General features: G+C 42.0%; 1 protein-coding gene across 1 annotated transcript; it reads right to left on the reverse strand.

The window, feature by feature from the left end:
* Positions 1-835: 835 nt before the first annotated feature.
* mfsd2b (MFSD2 lysolipid transporter B, sphingolipid) lies at positions 836-17,827 on the reverse strand. Its single transcript, XM_085372447.1, has 14 exons — positions 17,495-17,827; positions 13,813-13,938; positions 13,592-13,716; positions 9,556-9,679; positions 7,165-7,243; positions 6,856-7,037; positions 5,482-5,572; positions 4,114-4,235; positions 3,530-3,613; positions 2,631-2,714; positions 2,366-2,475; positions 1,409-1,552; positions 1,001-1,177; positions 836-884 (listed from the first exon to the last, which is right to left on the reverse strand). The coding sequence occupies exons 1-14, from the start codon at positions 17,825-17,827 to the stop codon at positions 836-838; spliced, it is 1,830 nt and encodes a 609-aa protein (XP_085228573.1).
* Between the last annotated feature and the right edge of the window lie 1,691 nt (positions 17,828-19,518).

The raw sequence follows: 19,518 nt of genomic DNA on the forward strand, positions 1-19,518 counted from the left end.
TTTTTACATTTTCTTCTTTTAAAAAAACAAAACCTGTGCAGTTCATGTTTTTGCTGAAGCAGGACGTGCTGATTAGCAGTCCAGCAACAGCGGCGAGTACGTTTTAGATATGTTTGGGACATGTTTCTGATTGTTCTGACGTCTTATATGAACAAATGGAGGCTAATGTTGTTGTTTTTTTTGAAGCAGAAGTAGATGTATGAAATTCAGGTTTTACACTTAAAATGTCAAGTTTAGCACTTTAACATCTCAAATGTTCTGTCTACGAGAGACCCAAAGGATTTTCCATCCTGCTAGAATTTTAACACGTTCAGGAAAACCCATGTGACCACTAGAGGGGGCAACAGTCAACAGTAACTTTTCTCTCATGGTCATACCCTGCTGTTAGGACCGCTGTGGTTTGTTTTGAATGTCCAAAGAAAGGAATGCTTGGGGAGCTTTCTGAAAATTAAATTTGTATATGTAGTGCTTCCTCGTCTGTTATTTTCCACCGCACCACCTCCTCGGTAAAGATCCCCCAAAACAACCATTACAAAAAGCACTCTCTACAACATTTATTCATCTCATATCATCAAACCTTTTGGAATCATATATTATAAATAAATAACAGCGTTGTAGAGCTAAACACAGCAAATAACTCTATACATTCATTTATATAAATTAAGTAATCTCATATATTTATATATATCCAGTATGACTGTACAGTACATGTGAAAATGAAACAAAAATGTTTACATTAAATCTATTTAGCAGTGTAATGTACACTAATGAGCAACTTCCCAGACGCATTACTGGAATCCGTGGCTTCGCGTCTTCACTCCATTCGACGTTTAGGTCACACGTTACTCGGATCTTCCACTGTTCTGGAGCCGATGCTTTGTTTCCTATGTGAGAGACACAGAGACACTGGTTTCAAATACAGCGTTTGAGTCCAGTCAATTTTCTCCTATACACTTCAAACGTCAGTATAGAGGTCAAAGGTTACAGGTTTCTTTCTCACCTTAGCTCCTCCAGGCAGACTTTATTCCTAAGCCGTACATCTTCAGTGATGGGATAGAGGAGCAGGATCATTAAGCCCGTGACGATGAAGGCCACTGGGGCGGCGCCGATCAGCAGCTTCAGGGTGTACACCACAGGGGGAGGCTGCTTGCAGGCGCCTGTGTCGTATCCTGCAAACCTACAAGCAATGACGGAGAGGCTCTGTTAAAATGCGCGAGAAGAAATGAGCATCAGGCCGCACTGTGCAGCCCTGCAGATGAGCAAACTCGACACCTTTCGTGTGATGAATTATGCATCGCACCAGGGGTTAATGCATTTCGGTGAGGTATCATGACATGCTAAGTGCAGACGTAGAATATCGCGCAGCGCTTGAGTTAATCATGCATGTGTAACAGTAATGCAGACTTACTCCAGGCAGAGGGTGGACACTCCCAGGGAGATCCCAGAGGCAAATTTGGTGAAGAAGACATAGAAGGAGTAAAAGATGGCTTCGTGGCCTTTACAGTAGGGGTTGGCCAACCTGAAGTCATCCACCACATCTGGCAGCATCGACCTGGATTGAAGCACAAAAACAGGCGTGCAGAGCTGAATGAGCATGTGTCGTTTGTCATAAAAGTTCAACATCACAGTGAGCCATGGTAAAACTTTAAGCTGATACGCGCCGAGACCTCCCTCGTGCTCTTACTTAGGTTATCTCACACGTGCAGTCAGGATGCCAGCGCGCAGCGATGTGAGGTCAGAGCTCTGATATACCAGTGGGCCAAAATTACAGAGCTAATAACACGATTAGATGATGAGCAGCGGGCGGGACAGGATAAACAATCAGCCCCTTCCAAAATAAACAGGCCCCCCTCAGGAGGCTGTAATTTAGGTTTTTAAAGGGAGGGGAAAAGAGATGAGTGAGGAGAGGCGAGGGCCTTAGCAACGACTGGAAAACAGATGTAGTGATACCTCTGGCGTTGCCGGGGCTCTGTGATGGTATGGAAGATTTATAGTAGACGGGTCCTGTAATTCTTAAAAATGACATCATTTCATGACCGTGGCATGACCTTGGTGAGCGCTCAGGGCCCTCTGACAGAATGGCTTGACTAATGACATTTTGCATCAAATCAAAAGGGGATTAAAATGAACAGCAGAGCATACATATAGCAGGGTTGAATTTAGGTAAACAATATCAGCGGCTTAGGGGATTTCAGTTTTATTTAATCCTTTATAACAAGGGGCGGGGCAACCAAATTTATATTACTTAGCAGATGGCAGGGACGCTCACGGGACCGTTCACTACAGGGCTTTTAAAATTTTAGCACAAATATTTACACCTAATTTATGTTGACGAGCGTGTTTCATCTGAACTGTTGAGTCTCACCATGGCAGGAGGAGCGATGCAGCCACAGTGAGTCCAGAGGAGACGGCCACAACGTAAGCCACTATGACGTTAGGGATGAACACCAACATCAGTGTGAAGGGCAGGATCCACTGGAGAGACAAACACACATCCATAAAAAACAAACTTTCTTAAAACTGTTTCTTTGGTCAAGACAAACACTTTAAAAGCTCATCCACAAGAAGGCACAAACAAAAAGTCTGATGGTCAAAGCTGAATGTTACAAAAATAAAACCAATTTACTCACGGTGATGCCACAAAAAGCTGCCGTCTTCTTCCCAAATCTCTGCAGAAACCACTGCCACAGTGGAATGCTTATTACTGCGGATACCTGAGCAGATGTGTGCAAAAGCGTAAAGTGACTTAGTCTGTAAGTTAATTTAGAACTTACAAAAGAAACAATAGTATTAGGAAAGATGGTCAACATTTAAAATAACATGACAAGTAGTGCTAATACTGGACAAAATAATAATCCTTTACACCAAGTAACGCGAACACTTCAATCCGGCCCATTGGACAGCTTTGGAAATGTAAATGACACAGATTTACACAGATTTTGGATTTTCAACAGTGTTTTCACACATTTTACAGCTTTTCCTCCTGTGGTTCATACTACACCAAAGTAGGTAATAGATATAAAATTCAATTAGGGTTCTGCTGAGATTTCTTCCTGTTAAAAGGGAGTTTTTTCTTCCCACTGTCGCCAAGTGCTTGCCCATATGGGTACTGTTTGACTGTTGTTTTCTCTGTATCACTGTCGGTTCTTTACCTACAATTAAAACCTCCTTGAGGCAGCTGCTGTTGTGATTTGGAGCTACGTAAATAAAACTGAATTAAATTGAATTAAATTGTAATTTTACATGTTTATTTTTTTTACAAATTATGCCTCTTGTGCTGACAGATTTCTTTCATTTACAACAGCAGCATTTCTTCATCATGTACAAGAACGTACTGTTCATTGCTTTTTTTCTATAATAAGATGTCTCAGGGATTAAATTTGAAGTTAAAAGTTCTTCACATTGATTATGTGGCACATGATGTGAAATGAAGTCGAGCTCCCCACATTACATTGTAGTTAAAATGCACAAGGTGTTACATTTGGTTACGTTAATGTTGCAGATCTTCAGTGCTAAAAGCTGTACTCACCAGGATGGTCAGTACAATATTCTGGAAATGATCCCTCAGGTCGGCTGCATAAGTGCAGAAGAGGACAAAGTTGCTCTGGATCAGCTGCAAAAACCAGAGATGAAACATTCAGATATTCAGTCTTGTCTATTCAGCACTGTAGCTGTGCACTCTTGCTATGCTGAGCACCAAATAAAGTGACTGGAGAAGCTGCTGACAGTGTTTTTGCCGGGATTTATTCCCGCTCTGGGGCTTTCGCAGAAGACAGCTGATAACTCCTCTGAGATGAGAGGATATATGAAATACAGAGAACCAGATCTGATGCAAAATTGGACAAGTTTGCAATCATTTAAACAGCGTTAAAGTGAGGTTGAAAAGTGAGCATCCGCGCACATGTGATAAACAAAAAGCAAGAACACACTGCTGGTATCACTCCCAATAGCCCTGCGACTCACAACACGCTTAAAAACGATGAGCTTTCAGTAAGTGCTCTTCTACTCTGATCAAATCATCATCGAGCGCCAGCAGTTCTCCCACGCTGTAAGGTCTCCATTTACTGTAAGGCCGAGTGTCATGACTGAGAAGTGTTCTGCCAATAAATTTACCTGAATGGCAACAGTGATGAAGAGGAATGCAGCGGTCAGAGAGAGGTATGGCCCGTGCCTCATCACCAGGACGAAGGCCTGCTGGAAAGAGACCTGCTTCTCGGTCTTCGGGGCGTATGGATCTGAAACACGAGGAATTAGAATAAGCAGTATATCAAATAACACCCAGCAAGGGAAAGCTGATAGATTTGCTCACTGGAACTACTGGAACTGCCCCTGCATTGCAGTGGACTGTGCTTGTCTCAGTTAGAGGTGTCATTTATAATAAAGAGCAGAGAATGAGAGCTAATGTGATCACATCTATGAGACGTAGCCCAGTATATATGTTCTTACATATTCCAGTAACTCTAAGTATTGTGTTATCAATTTCTAGATAGGTTTAGATTAAAATTTTCCTGTATTTGTTCGTTTTTTTTTTTATTTTATTATACTGGTATCATGCAACAAAAGTCCAGTTATGAAATATGTTGGGTAGAAAACTAATTTGGTCTCAGCGAAACTGGTTTAATCCTGAAACAGTTCCTCGGGGGCCTCACTGAATAACAGTTTTCGGACAAGTTTAACTGATTTTTTTATATAAATATTACAAGAGTAAAAATAGTTACTAAATTCTTCTGCTGACCGTTGACCAGTCCTGCACATTGATTTAGATGTATTCCAATCCATGTCCATTCCTCTGTGTAGAACCGGTTAAACTTTCAGATGTTTGTGATTTTCTTCACTTAAACTGCTCACTTCAAGTCTTTCCACAACATTTCTGTCGGCTCAAGGTCCAAACTCTACTCAAACTGTTTCAAAGCAATAACCTTCCTTGGCAGAAATGCTTGCTTAAGGCCATTATTTTGCTTTATGAATCACTTGGATTTGGTTCAGATGTCCAGACGTTTTCTATGATGCCGTTCCGGTGCAGAACATTACTAAAACCCTATTTTTCAGAGGTGGGGTCGACTCTTATGGTTGGAATGAAGTGTTTTCTTTTCTCTTAACATAAAGCTTCTCATTTAAAACCAAAGTGTTCTACCTTGGTCATTCCTGTCCGCAAAACATTGTTCAAGCAGCCTGTCCACGTGACCGTTGGCAAGCTTCACAAAGGCAAGAGGGTTGTTTTTGTAGGGCAGTGGCTTTTTCCTGCCAAGCACCCACTGTTGATCACCGTTCTCCTGATGGAGAGTTGATGACAAGTTAACCTGGTGTCCTTTGAGACCTTCCAATCTGTGAGCGATTTTGTCCATTTTTGACAAAGTCTTTGAAGATGTTTGCGTAACCTTTGCTTAAAACCTTGAATGTCAACTATTACAACTGATTAACCTTTTTTTGGTCAATTTCAATACTCATTAACACACAATCACACAAAAATTAAGTCCTCACCGTCTCTCTCTTTGACACCCAGGAACATCACCACAGTGCAGATGACGAATACGCCTCCAATAACGCCGGCAGCTATCGTGTACACCTGCTTCTGCAGAGAGAAAGAAACGTACAGTCATGTCTCCATCTAGCTATCTCGTTTCATGGAGGCGACACAACACAGTCTATTTTGAGACTTTCTGCAATCTTTAATTCATAGTGCCCTAAAAAATTTAACTCTTTCTTTTTAACATGCTATAGATCAATTTTTGGAAACAAACGACACAGAATGTGCCAGTTTTTAGCCTACATGGCTTTTATTTTCTTCAATTCTTTGTCATTCTATCACTCAGCAGTGCATGATTTATTGACGTGACGTCTATGGGGAGCCAAACTATCCGTGCACATCTTGCTTTCCAAATACTAGCAGGAACAGGAAGAAACCTCAAGTAGATCCGTATCCCAAAATACAGACATTTAAAGCTGTAAACCAACAGGAACTGCTCTGCCTTAAACAACCTCTGTTTGTTTGCTATTTTTCCATGCGGCTCAGCCCAGCAGTTCATTATTATTTATGCACATCAAACACTCCCTGTTTCTGAGGGCAGACGGAGTTTGCCCAGACGGTGTGCCACCCTCACCAGCAACCACGGAGGAATTTAGTGGGTGGCTGCAGAGGGTTTGGGCTGCCCTGATAGGGTTCACCCAAAATCCATTTAAAAAGAACCATTTGAAGCCCAAATAGCTGCGGTGCAACCCCAAATCCAACACTGGACAGATTGGACTCTGGCTTGTTTCATCTTCACAAAAAAAAGTCTCATGATGGATGCTCAGTTTATTCACAGTTCTGCAAACTGAAATGCGGACATGAATGTGTCCCTTTCCCCTTTTTTTTTTCAACTTTAACCTAAGCTGCAAATAAGACATTAATATATTGAACACATTACATTGTATGTAAGATGGCTTCAAATGTTCTGGGTGAGGCATAAACAAGCCCAATGACTGGCAGACTGTGGCGACCCCTCAGTGCAATGGGGCAAGATGTGGAGTGTGATGCCAGGGGAAGCACCCCCTTTGTGGTGGTGAGGGAGAAGCTGGCTCAGGGTGCGAGGATCAGATATCAAACAGTGGTGTTTCCTTTCACTCCCACGAGGTAAACATAGGAGTAAAAAGGTAAAAGTAAAAGAACCTGTAGACAGTAAATATGGAGCCAATTGTGAACAATCCTCCTTCTCATTCATCACTGCTTTTTTTAGCCTCTAATATTCTCTATAACTGCCTTGAGCACACACACACACGCCACAGCCCCGAGGTAAACTAGAAGTTATTTTCAAACCAACTCTTTGCCCTACTTTTAGCACACCTGGCTTCCTGGCTTGGCACGGTGATACTTACAGCATATGACAGGTACTCCTTGGAGTGCACCATGCTCTTCACGATCTCTGCCCCGCTGCTGTTGCCAAGGTAACCAGCCGACATGTTGCTGGTAGGGCAGTGTTTCAGAGTGTGAGCGCTGGCCACAATCTGTCCCTGGATGGCAGCACCCACAAGTGTCCCCAGGACCTCCATTGTCATTCCTGTCATCAAATGAGCAAAGGTCCAACTCTTGGTTGCAGCACTTCAAACGCTATGCAAATGAAAAGCTAGAGCAAAGATTAATTCAGCACTGCAGGCATTAAGAACTTTGTGCATATTAAAACTTACGGTAGGCAGTGGCTGAGTCTCTCTCCTTCTGGTCCGTGCTCAGGAACATTGTGAGAGCAGAATAAGGCACATGGAAACACTAAAGAGGAGCAGAAAGACGTGGACAGAAATAAATGCAAGTCCTGCATAACAGATAGGCAAACAGTTGCACAAGTCTCCTGAGGAAAGGAAAAGATAATGAAGGTATTTTATTTTATTTTTAGCATTGCTAGCGGCTTATTTCTAGAAGATTGAAGGTTGTAATACTTTGGTCCAGAACAAAATGTGTCTCCGCTGCTACTGAATCAGTTACAATCGAATTTTGCGCTCCGGTCGTGGTCCCCAGAAGACGACTCATAACAACAGTAGTTCCCTACCCTCAGGCACCAACATGAGGTGGACATTTTTTCATAGTATGTGTCAAAATCTAATAGATAGATAGCCATAAAATTAAGCAAGCATGTTAATAGTCCCTACAAGATAAATCTAAATATCTCTCTCTTAACTTTTCCAAATACCTAAATCTAAAAAGATTGCCTTCATCCTTAAAAATGTTTGCACATTACCATGCTGATATTAGCATTTAAACAAAGAACAATTTACAAGGGGCTGAAGAAGTAAACCACTTAAGTGCCATAAAGCTTCCTCAAATAGTCACTTAAGATGGCTCAAAAAGTCCCTTAAGCCGCCTATGTTAAAATGACCAACATTACAGCAGAAATAAATATTGTGGTCTGGTACAAGAAATTATTAATGTGTAAAGCTTATTTCCTACTCCTCTAATATATTTTACTTCTTGTTACTTCTTATTATTTAGTTGAGATTTAAGTGAGTCAGTGTAGCTGCTAACTGTATGCTAGCCTTCACCTCAGCTAACTAAGGTTGTTAGCTGAGATCCTCTTGGTCTCTTTTGGAGCAATTTTCTTAAATTATTCTATATTAAATTATGTCAAATTATTTTATTTGGTGCAATCATCTAACAAATAACATGGTGTGACCAAGAAAACAACCCAATTCTGATGAGTGAAAAGCTAGTATTTTTGTATTTGGCTAACCAGGCTTGTTAGCTGATCGTTTAGCATGCCACAGTCTTTTGGCTCCAAAAAAACAAACAAACAAGCAAAACAAAAGAAAAGAAAAACAAGATTGTTGCAGCCAAAATGCTAAATTCAAAGCTTTAAAGCAATGGGTGATGTCTCAGTGGCTATGTCCATCATTTTTTGACAGTCCGTGTATACAAAAGAAGAATGTAACTCATAGCCCTACTGTGCTAAAGTCCAGTCAAACTGTTAAAAACAAAATCTGGCTCATAACTGGAAACACCCTTAATGCCTTTTATCTATATATTCCAGAGAGAATGCTGAAGAAAAATATACACGGTATATAAATATCAACAGCAATTTCTGCAGTTTCCATGCTGGCCAACCTCAGATCTGTTTTCTCCTTTCTCACCACCTCTCCCAGAGAAAAGGCGAGCAAACCAAGTCCTGCTTCACTTTGTAATTTACACAAGGGCTCAGTCAGCACTGTGGCCAAATGAGTATGCATAGCCACAACGAAAATAAATGTGACTCTGTAAGGACTTTTTTCAGCCATCGCTCCTGTACAGCATGTCATTTATGGGGCTTTTCCTGGATGCAAACACATTTGGGAATCAAACTTTCCTACACAGAGGTGAATGAAAACTGATTAATTAGATGGAAAGCTATTATTAGTTGATTGCATAAACAAAGGAAATGTTGAATTCTAACCTCTGTTTACAGACTGTGAATGATAACAGCTGCGCTTTCCCAGAAAACTTCACACAAACACACAGGCAGAGACAATGAAGGGCGGCTAAAAGTGGCAACCAGCATTTATCCGGCAAGAGGTTCCTGGCAGGACTGACCGTATACTTATCAAGTAGTTAGAATGACATGCCGTTACAGTTCACCACAGTGTGGCTGCAGTGGGCTACATGCTCTGCAGCACATACTATATGGGGTGCCCCAGAATCAGAACAGAAAGAGGAGGAGGAGGAATGGTTTGGACCATCACAACAAAAGGGAACTTAAATAGCTACACTTCCCCATTTGAGGTAAGGTGTTTAAGCGCTCTGGGTTTTAATCTGCTGCTCATCTCACAAATCAAAGCAGAAATCCTACGAGGGGCTGTCAGAGCCTGCATGAGATGACTAATCATTTCCACTTTGAAATCTTGTTATTCCCAACGTTTTCTGCGTTTTGTCTATACGTTACATAATCTGTCATCTGCAGACTGTGAGCTGCATCAGTCAGAGCTTTTATCTCCCGTTTCAACTTGACATCTCTCTTGTACTGAATGCGCAGTCCCTCCGAGTTATCTGAAGCATCGCACACACATAAATCTGAATTTCTTAAACGCACACAGTTCTGACAGAGCGTGCATACTCACGGTGATGAGGGTTTGGTAGAGGCAGTAGAAGCCGAGGTACCAGATGAACCGGCTGCCACTGAAAGGAGGAACGTACCACAGGTAGAAGTACGAGATCACCAGGAAAGGAGTGCAACCCACCATCCTGTAGAAGACAAATGACAGTGTGTCAGATAAAACTAAACATACAGAAGCAAAAATATCAGATTGTTTCTGAAAAGGTTTCATTAAAAAACACCACCTACTAAAAAGGCGGCAAACTTGGATCTGAATTCAAATCCTCCATCGTCACCGCTTCAACCTGTCACAGTAAGTGTTACAGCAGCTGTGCTCTGTCATTTTCATAGCGCTGGTAATTTGAGGCCATATTTCTGTCAGATTACAGTCAGTTTAAGCTGAATGCTAAATGATAATGTTGTAAGCATGGCAGGAATCTGCCTTGGGAGGGGAATACCGCAGTATTTCAAATCAACATGAAAGATCCACATACACAAGCACGCAAATATGTAGTCCACACTCGTGCAAACGCAGCATGAAGCAATTCTGTCGCGTTGTGCTAGTTTTTTTGGGATTTTCTTCTAAAACGTTGTGGGCCATGTATAATACATAAGTAAACAACGGATATGTATCATTATGGTTAAAGCAAACAGCTGTGTGTTCAAAATGAAGAGAAATGCTGACAGATGATGGATGATGGACAGCATGACTTGGCTGCAGACATCAGTATGTATCACCAACCCTGCTCCTCTAAACAGTAAATGGAGTTTATCCCGCAGTGCAGACCGGAATAGCTGTAGCACAGCCACATCTGCAGGTGGGGGGAAAAAACGGAACGATTGAATTTAGGTGACTGTCACAAAACCCACGGGGGCTCTGACCTCTGACCTGCTCTTCGCCAGGAAAGAGAAAGTGGGAGAAAGAGGTAGAGAGAGGTTGATTGCAGTCATTTCTGGCATCATCCAGCTTGGCTACCTCACTCTCTTCCTGATTGTTTGCTGTAACAAAGGCGACTGACATCGCTGGTGCTGCAGTATTGACCGCTTGGTCATGGGAGCGATGAAAGGGCCCCGGGGCCGGTGAATGGGACAGTTAGAATGTTCCTGCAAGATGACTATGTCCGGGGAGAGGCAACAAAGGCACGCACACACACACACAAGCACACACAAACACTAGCATACTCTCTCACACGTCATGCACGCATGACTACACACCTGTCACACCTGTCCTAATAATTTGCACAGCCTTAATTAAACCAGAGAAGATTGATAAGTAGCTGGCACTTACAATTCTCTCCTCAGTGACTTGTCGGGGACATTTGCGGCATGTTAATTAAAAGATGTGCGACTGGGCAAAGGGGATTTGGAAGAGGTTGTGTAGGTGAGATTACACTTTCTTTGCTGATTTTAGGCTTAGTCATGTTCATATATCCCAGTGGATATATAAGTACATTTACTCAAGTACTGTTGTTGTACTTTCCATGTGCATTTCCTGTTTATGCCGTGTTATATTTCCACTGCCCTCACATATTAAGTATTTTACTTTTAAAACCACTACATTTGTTGTGACTAGTAAAAATCACTGATTGCGGTGAAGGATTTTGCTTGCAGTAATCGCTCAGATTAGCAGGCTGTCGAGGCGCAGGGGTGATCACAGTGGTCGCCTTTAGGGAGGCAACTTGTCTCCAGACAGTTGCAGTTTGGGTCAGATTGTCTGAAATCACTCTCAGACAGCTCAGTGTGGGTTTGCAAATAATCGCTGTTTAATTTATAAGCTCAGATTGATTGCTAGCACACTGCAAATCATATAGGATCTAATCCCAAAGTGATTGCAACTTGACCCCATTCAATCACAAGCTGATAGCACACTAACTCTGTCTCATTGTTGTTTGATCGCCGTTGTGATGCGCCAAAGACGCTTTGAAGACGGCACAGAACTGCACCTCTCCTTCAAAGCACCCATTTCAAAGGCAACGAGATTACAAGCAATAATTTTGTTCATACTGCAGTATCTAACCACTGCTTCCCCTCGTGTGACTGTAGCATTGGCTTTCTTTACATGTGACGACTGTGACAAGTTCTCTGTAATACAAGGAACCATAAAACTGTTCACCAGCTACACCTGCTTTTGTTTCATGTATTTATCTCTTTGTTTTCATCAAAACCTCCCATCTATGTTTGTCACAGTGCTCCCAAACCCAAGTGAGGGCAGTTTAGTTAGCCGACCTGCGATCTGGTGTCGAGGCTACTAGCGCTGAACCCCACAACGGATGTGAAATATCTTGGCAGCTTAGACAGCAAGGTTTTCTAAATGTGTCCCTGCGAGGACTTTGCTGACCGGTCTGTACAGCGGTCAGCCTGATAGCTGTCACGGCTAATGAAACAAACGCCACCGCAGTCAACAGAAGTTCAGCACTTGTTAAGATTAAAATAAGGGTTTGTACTACTTAATATGTAGCATTTTGAGTTTTGCGGATGATACTTTTCAGCTCTCAGGTATTTAAAGCTATAACTGTAGGACACTTACTAATAATTGAATATACTTTTATTGTCTGTTTTTGGCTACGTTTACTTAACTAAACAAATTCTGTCACTTAACTCTCACTCTGTCTGTCTCTGATGGAGACAATCTGATAAATCTGCTTTCTCAGGCTTGCCACAGTGATGGTGGTTTGCTGCCTTCACAAATAACAAACACGGCAGTACCCAAGGGATGCGTTTTAGGCTAAAAGACTCCATCCTTAAGAACTGAAGGCGCAGATACAAATCACTTAATGTCTGGTTGTGGATGGGTCAGCCAGAGGGAAGAGAAAAGCACTTCCTGCCGAATGGACAGAGGGGACTTCCCAAAGAAGGCTTTGCACGCATCTCATCACAATTATGACCAAAAACACACATTAAAAATGCCCATAAACACTACAGGTTCACAGTGGGCACACTCACATATGCGCACACCGACAGCTTCCCAGGGGTAATCGAAGCTGATTTAACATCAGCATCTGTCTGCTACTGAATGTGGCTGGCTGGCCACACTTGACTTGGTCCCCCTCCAGCACTGTCAGCCAGTGTTTAATCTATGGTTTATAATGGAGGAGGCATTAGATTGCCTGCTTGTGTAAATTACATCAAGTGTCATGCCAGTGTGTTCAAAAGACATATACTCGGTTTAGCTGCTTATGGGATGATTTTCGAAACTGAGTTGATAGCGTCGTATAATCCACACTTACAAAGTCGCAAAATTCAAATTGCACTCAAAGCCCCCTGAGATGCTGAGGTTGAGTTTGCAGATAAAGCAAAAAGAAATGGGACGTGGCACATTACGTAAATGTATTTAAGAGAGCACCAGCGGATGATTTATGAACAAATGCAGATGAACGTCCCTGTTTTTTCTCCTTGTGTGGCGTTCAAAAGTCAAAAAGAGCAGCCCACGTCCTTGAAGTGTACAGACTGTATAGCTAATCAGAGGGAGTGTCTAAAACAACAAATTCAAGCATAACGGCTGTTTATCTAGCACAATCCTCAGGTGACAGACTCGAGTTGGAGAATAATTTTCCAAAACTGGAGCACACAGCTTGTTTTTGTTGTTGTTTTTGCATAAACATTAGCATCATGTGGGGGCCATATTATGTCTGAGAGAGTGGGAGCAAACCTAAGTGAGTCCCAGGGTCTGTCAACAAATTGCAGTCCTTTACATAAGACACTGAAACCAAGAATTACATACCCTAGCTTTATAGTTTCGGTAAATAGTTCCATAAACAGTTTAGATTGAATCTTTACAGGAATCTGGAGTAAAGACAATCATTATAGATATTATGATGCAGTCTTATAACTTCCACTTTATGCAGTGTATGCTTTTATTCCAGTTGGGGAACACACATTTATGAATTCACTTAGTATTTGTGTGTTTTATTGGAAGAATCCTCAGTGAATGTCTCTGCCAGTGGTATCAACTGGCGTTTATAAGAATACACAGCCAGTTTTTAAAATTCCATCAAACTGGGAACAAATTATCATTTCAGCTTTCCTGTATTAGTTTATGGAGAGAGAGGAGAGGGTCTCACCAGGGCATGAGTCTTCCAATCCTGGTCCATTTGCTTTTTGTGATGAAGAAACCGACCACAGGATCGGTCACAGCACCCCAGACTTTACCGATGAACAGCACCATGGAGGCCTGGAAGGCGTTAATCTGTGGAGCGCAACAGGGACACGCTGGAACTCACAGGCACACATTTCCATACCAGCTCATTTTTTCATCTGTGAAAGTCGCTTCCAGTGCGCTTACCTGAGCAACGTCAAGCAGGTAGATTTGCAGGAAGAATCCTGTGGCGCTGGCAGCCACTTCCTTGGGCGCGCCGCCGATGGCAAAACACAATTTGCTGCATAGCGACAACTTCTGGCTCAGGTCGGTCTGGGCAAACAGATGTGAGAAGGGACAAAACACACCAGTATATTTAGATCACAGCAGTAAGTATATATTTATTGCACATACAAGACTAGAATAGTCATAAGCATATTTAAAAATGTTGAAAGATGTACTGTAAGTTCCTTCAGTCAGAAACTCTTCCCAGACACACCAACACAAATGAAGGTGTGTCCCTCTCACATTTTTTAAGTCATCAGAACAGGCTTACAACACAAAGAGGTGTCCTTTCCAATTCGTGGTGCTCCAAAAATAACATTTCCTCTATATCTTCCTGTTGCAATGATGCAGTGATTCAGTGTAAAGAAACGTCACATATGACATGTGTTTGACTGTGAACTGCACTCCTTCAAATAACCCCAGCCCAAACTGCATAATACGGTGATCACATCTCCCTTTATCTTTGCCTCTCTTTGCTCATTCATGACTGTGTGGGAATGTGACTGTGTGTAAATACAATTTCAAAAAAAGGATCAGAAGAAGACCCCCTGCCAGCTGTTAGCACTGTGGTCTATGTGTGCAGACACAGAGCCCACAGAGGAGCCGAAGAAACCCACCGAGTCTCCATTTCCTTCCCCGTGCTCTGCTAAAACCATCAGGCATGTGACTCTGCGCATTTGTGTTTAGCAAGGGCGAGCTTTCATCTTCAGACGCGAATACGACGAGACACCGCAGTCTAGGGAGCCCAATATTTACAACTGGCTGTGAACACATATCGACCTTTTTTCCCCTTTCCTCCTTCTGGACTGCACAACCTTTAGTGTCAGACGCACAAACAGCAGAGTCGACACACATCTAGTGGCCAGGCTGGTCCACAGCTACTCCCCTCAGAGCTGCATGAAAGACATAAATCACCAAAGTGGCCTCAACCCCTACTGACACACTGTTATTATCCGCCTCACATTTTCTCTTCCCCCCATCAAAATATGGAAGGGGTTGGAGAACGACAATTACCAGGAGGGAGGTGTGTAATTATTCAATCTCAAGACAAGCGGGTCAGAGGTAAGTAAAGGCTGCGCGGCGGTTCCGGCTTCAAAACTCTCTCTTCTTCTGCTCTCACTGCAATTACCCCTAATTGGAGAGGGGAAAAAATCAAAGTCTTTGGTGTCTGGAGAATGCTGTTTAACTGATGATGTGCAGAAAATACTCTCTCTGTGTCTCAAAACACTTTTTCTTTCCCCCCCAAAATCTTACACTCCATCTTTCATTACTGACTTCTTATCGTCAAAGAGGATAAACAGGATATCCCTGCTACTGTTCGCTGGATGCCCAAACGTAAAAAACCACATGCACACAAGTCAGCATAGACACACACAAACAAACTGTATATATACAGAAACACTGTCTGAGGAGGGGAAAAAACACAAAGAAAAGCACATTTAAAAACAGAGTACTTGGAGAGTTCATACAGTGAGCAAAGGGGCAAGGACAGACTAATCTCTAAAGTTAATGAAACTGAGGGAAAATGATTTAGGACTGAGAATAATTAAAGAAGCGAGGGAGGGAAAAACTGAGCTTTGCTATCAAAGAAAAAATGCACACACTCAGTGTTTGCAATGCTAATGTCAGCCTGGTAAAAATGGATCCATGTTGAGTCGCTGAAAGGGTTTTGGACATTTTGGTGCATCAGGTTTACGCCACAGAATCCAGTTATCTGTGTCAACAAGAGCAGCTTTTTGCCCTCCATTCAGCTTATGGATTATAAGCATGAAAGTAAAGTGATGGCAGCAGGCCATTATAAATGTCCACAGTGGGCTTAGTGACATGGCTCAAGGCCCTTGGATTTTATCCAAAATCGAAACATGAACTAGTGCGCAGAAGTGATTTATTCTTTCTCCCGACAATACTGCATATGAATAGATATCATTGCAATGTGACGAGCGCTTTTGTGATGGATTGGAAAGTTCTTGGTGTATAATTTCCCATGCTACTACTCAGTGTGCATCTATCATGTCATCTGAGTTTCAAGTAGTTTCAAAGAGAATATGTGTTTCACGTGCAACATTCCTTTTGTAGCCCTCATCTTTCAGAGAGAATGGAACGCAAGAGTCTACGCTGTAAAACACCTTTAATCCTTCCTTTGTTTTAAAGGTAGTTCAACTTGAAATGTATAGATTAATAGATTCAAGAGACGATGGAAAGTGAGTGTGTATAGTTGAGGACGGTTACAGAGCTGATGTTTTCATACGCTGCACTTTTCCGTCACATCTGAAACATCATGTTAGGATCCGGTGTTAGGAGCACACTAGCTTCACGTGAAGGCAACTAATCCATCAGTTCTGTTTCTATCGCACATAATTTGCATTTATTGATTTGAACTTTTCAGATAGTGTAATAACTTCCCCGTCTTTTTTGTCCATTTTTCTTTAATGTGCAATTTAAAATGTGCAAAAAAAAAGCAGTTCATCCAACTATTGTAACAGAAAATCAGACTATAACGCTTTTATACTTGTATGTATTGAGCTTAACAGCTAGTCCAGTAAATGTACATTTGATTTATTTCATTTCAATTCTTTGTCTAAGATGAGTTTGTTTAAATCCCATTTATGACGCTAAAAAGTGAATCGTGTTTTATGTTCACATCACTGTTCTGCTGCCTGAAGAGTAATCCACTTCACAACCGTTTGATTGAAGCAAACGTGTAAAATTTCAACTGTCAAGTCAAATTCAATGAAACAAAATGCATCGCATATTTGATAGTTTGGCAGAGATGAAATAGTTGCAGAACTGGTTCATTTGCCGTTCCCCGAACACCCTGAGCTAATCTAACGAAACAAAGAATAGATGACTAACTATTATGGTATTGCATTGAGATGACACCACGAACTGTAGTATCTGTCTTTACAAAGGAACAATACTCCATGTAAGGAATTGGTTGTCTGTCTTTCATTCCCTTGCCTGTGGGTCATGTTCTTGTGAGGACCTATAATCTTCTCTTGATTGAACTGGTTTACAAGTGCAAGCACATTCCCATGCACACAAAAAAAGCTTTGCATACCTCACACCAACTCATCCCACACATTGTGCAACATCTATAAGGTTAAATGAAACAACAACAACAAAAAATTACACATAAGGCAACAAATTTTCTAATCACGGCAAATTTGCCCTCTAGTCACTGTTTACTCCTATAATAGCTGTGATAATGACTGCCTCTTTCACTGCAAATCACCACTGATATCAGACAAAAGAAGCTAATCATCAAGCCGATCTTGCCGTCATCAGTGGAAACACTCACATGAAAAATAATCAGCTTCCGGACAGTGAATGTGTTATCTGAGGGATTATAGGTCACAGGAAAACAATGGAGGTGATTAATCCCAAACAGATAAGCAAATAAACAGATCTATTTCCCAACTTTATCCAATCAAGTTAATTCAGACTCATTCTGAGCCTTAAAGACATCAACTGAGATTGAAAGTCTCAGCAAGCCTTAATTGTCCAAACAAAGGTTACAGCTATGAGACTTAAAATTAACTCACACATGCAAGACTGCACAATAGAAAAAAATCACCAACAAACAAATGATAAGAGAAGATCTTACCTGCTGAGAGGTTTTGGGAAACAAAGGTTCGTTGGGCTTTCCTTCAGAGCCTTGCACGCCCCTCTCTCCCTTGGCCATGGCTGAAAGACTGTGTGTGAGGCGACAGCCGTACCTCTGTGTGTGTGACGGGGTGCTGTTGTTGAAGTGAGTGTGGCTGTGACTCCTTGTGTGAGCGAGGGCGCGAGGAGCCTGCTGCCAGTGAGTGGTGTGTGTCAGAGGCTGAAACTGGATGTGGCTCTGACTTCGGGTGTGTGTGTGGTGAATGACAGCTCCAGAGGCAGGGAGCTCCTCCTGCTCCTCTGCTCTAACAACCCTGCTGCTTTCTGCAGCCATTCACATGCTGTGGTGCTCTGGAATGAGGCCAAGAGGAAAGACCAAAGTCAGACAGGTTGTGTCACACACACATTTTTTAAAGGCACTTTCTCTGTCAGCACAAGGACAGAAAAAAAAGAGTTCATATGCTTGCGCACAGACAAATGCAAGGGCAGGAGAGTTCACTAAATAATACCACTCTCTTTCCCTCTCACACACACGCACCTATCCACACAAACAAACGAACTGTCTTGAGATCAAAATAAAACTAGAATGTAATTCATGGCACCACCGAAATATGCAGAATTTGACATGTTTGCACAGCTGGCTTTGAGAAACGGCACAAACGGGAGCGCAAATGCGACGATGTCCCGTGCAGGAGGAGTAGCCTCCTGTGTAGTCTGCCCTCACATTACTATTACTGTAAGTGCATCCATCAACAACCAGTCTGCATACCTACATGAACACCAGAGCCCATTAAAAAAATAAAAAATAATAGAAGCATTAACCAGATATCAACTCACCCCGTGATGATGGGAAATAGCCGGTGCCGCTCAGTTAGCAGGTTAGTTTTGAGCTGTCAGTGAGGTGATCTGCAAGTCACTCAGTCAGTCTGTCGGGCAGGAGAGGAGACTGCGGAGGATGGAGACGGGGTGCGCGTCTCCACTCCTGCGTTCAGTACGGTGACGCGCTGCGCCCTACAGCGGCCGCACCGGTGTTTCACATGGGAGATAGTGGCATCATTTTACAATCAAGCCACTATCTCTCACTATCGTCTCCTTTAAGCTCAGGTCAAAAACACCAACCTTTGAATTCCTATATTATCTATATTTATCACTTATGTATAAAATAAAATATTTTTATCAGTCTTTCTTAGCTCCTGTGTTATTGTCTAGTTAGTTATCTGACGGTCTATCACATATAGGAATCTTTTATTAGTCCATTATCGGTGCTTCACACTGAGAGTGTTCCAGTCATTGCAATCCACGAATCCCATTCATGGGAACTGGCAGTTGCTACAAGTGGAATGTATGCAATGCAGTTTGGTTTCATATCTTCTTGCATTAGTGTGCTTCTTTGGAAGAGGGAGCCGGAAACGGAACTCGTAAAAAATGCGCTCAAGAATTTAGCTGCATATTTCTTACAATGCATTATTATCATCATCAACGTCTTCACTATTATATAGTTATTGTGCGGATTTAGTCCCCGGGAAGCACCAAAATCCAGACCTAAAGGCCTACAGATCTATAGTGGCAGCAAATCCTAAAAAGAAATGATGCCGTTCAAACTAAGCATTTTTTTTTTTATTGTTGCGTTTTTTATTATGATAGGCAAAGAAGCCGGACGAAAATGTCAAATTCAGATGATTTGCATGAGATTTGCGCAATCTTATCAGAGAGGCAAACAGTGAAATGTAATGTGAAAAATGCACTTCCTCTAGAGATGGTAGGACAGATTATTTTGTGTGTTTAATGAAAAACAATATTCCTCAAACACGTGTTTTGACTGTCACATCTATTTTATTCACAGTCTAAAGCACATTTAAACAACAGGAGTTGACCCAAAGTGTTTCAGAGGTGTGTTTTTTGCAGAAAGCAAACATGGCAGTGATTAAACTGCTCAGAATGTGTAAATTGATGCTGAGTCATATGGCTCAGCATCATGTCATGTGTCAGCCATGTGTTATGACTTATGAGATATCTCATAAGTCA

This window comes from Diplotaxodon limnothrissa, linkage group LG15 (assembly GCF_057381915.1).
Source record: "Diplotaxodon limnothrissa isolate DT_005_m linkage group LG15, D_limnothrissa_male_GT1.1, whole genome shotgun sequence".
Classification (NCBI taxonomy): domain Eukaryota; kingdom Metazoa; phylum Chordata; class Actinopteri; order Cichliformes; family Cichlidae; genus Diplotaxodon; species Diplotaxodon limnothrissa.

What these genes read in the sequence shown, in the direction of transcription:
- mfsd2b (XM_085372447.1), bottom strand. Translation starts at nt 17,827, where the DNA reads ATGGCTGCAGAAAGCAGCAGGGTTGTTAGAGCAGAGGAGCAGGAGGAG. An exon ending in ACCTGCTTGACGTTGCTCAG is followed by an intron (nt 13,717 to 13,812) that starts GTAAGCGCACTG and finishes TGCGCTCCACAG; the next exon opens with ATTAACGCCTTCCAGGCCTC. An exon ending in AGACTCAGCCACTGCCTACC is followed by an intron (nt 7,038 to 7,164) that starts GTAAGTTTTAAT and finishes ATTTGATGACAG; the next exon opens with GAATGACAATGGAGGTCCTG.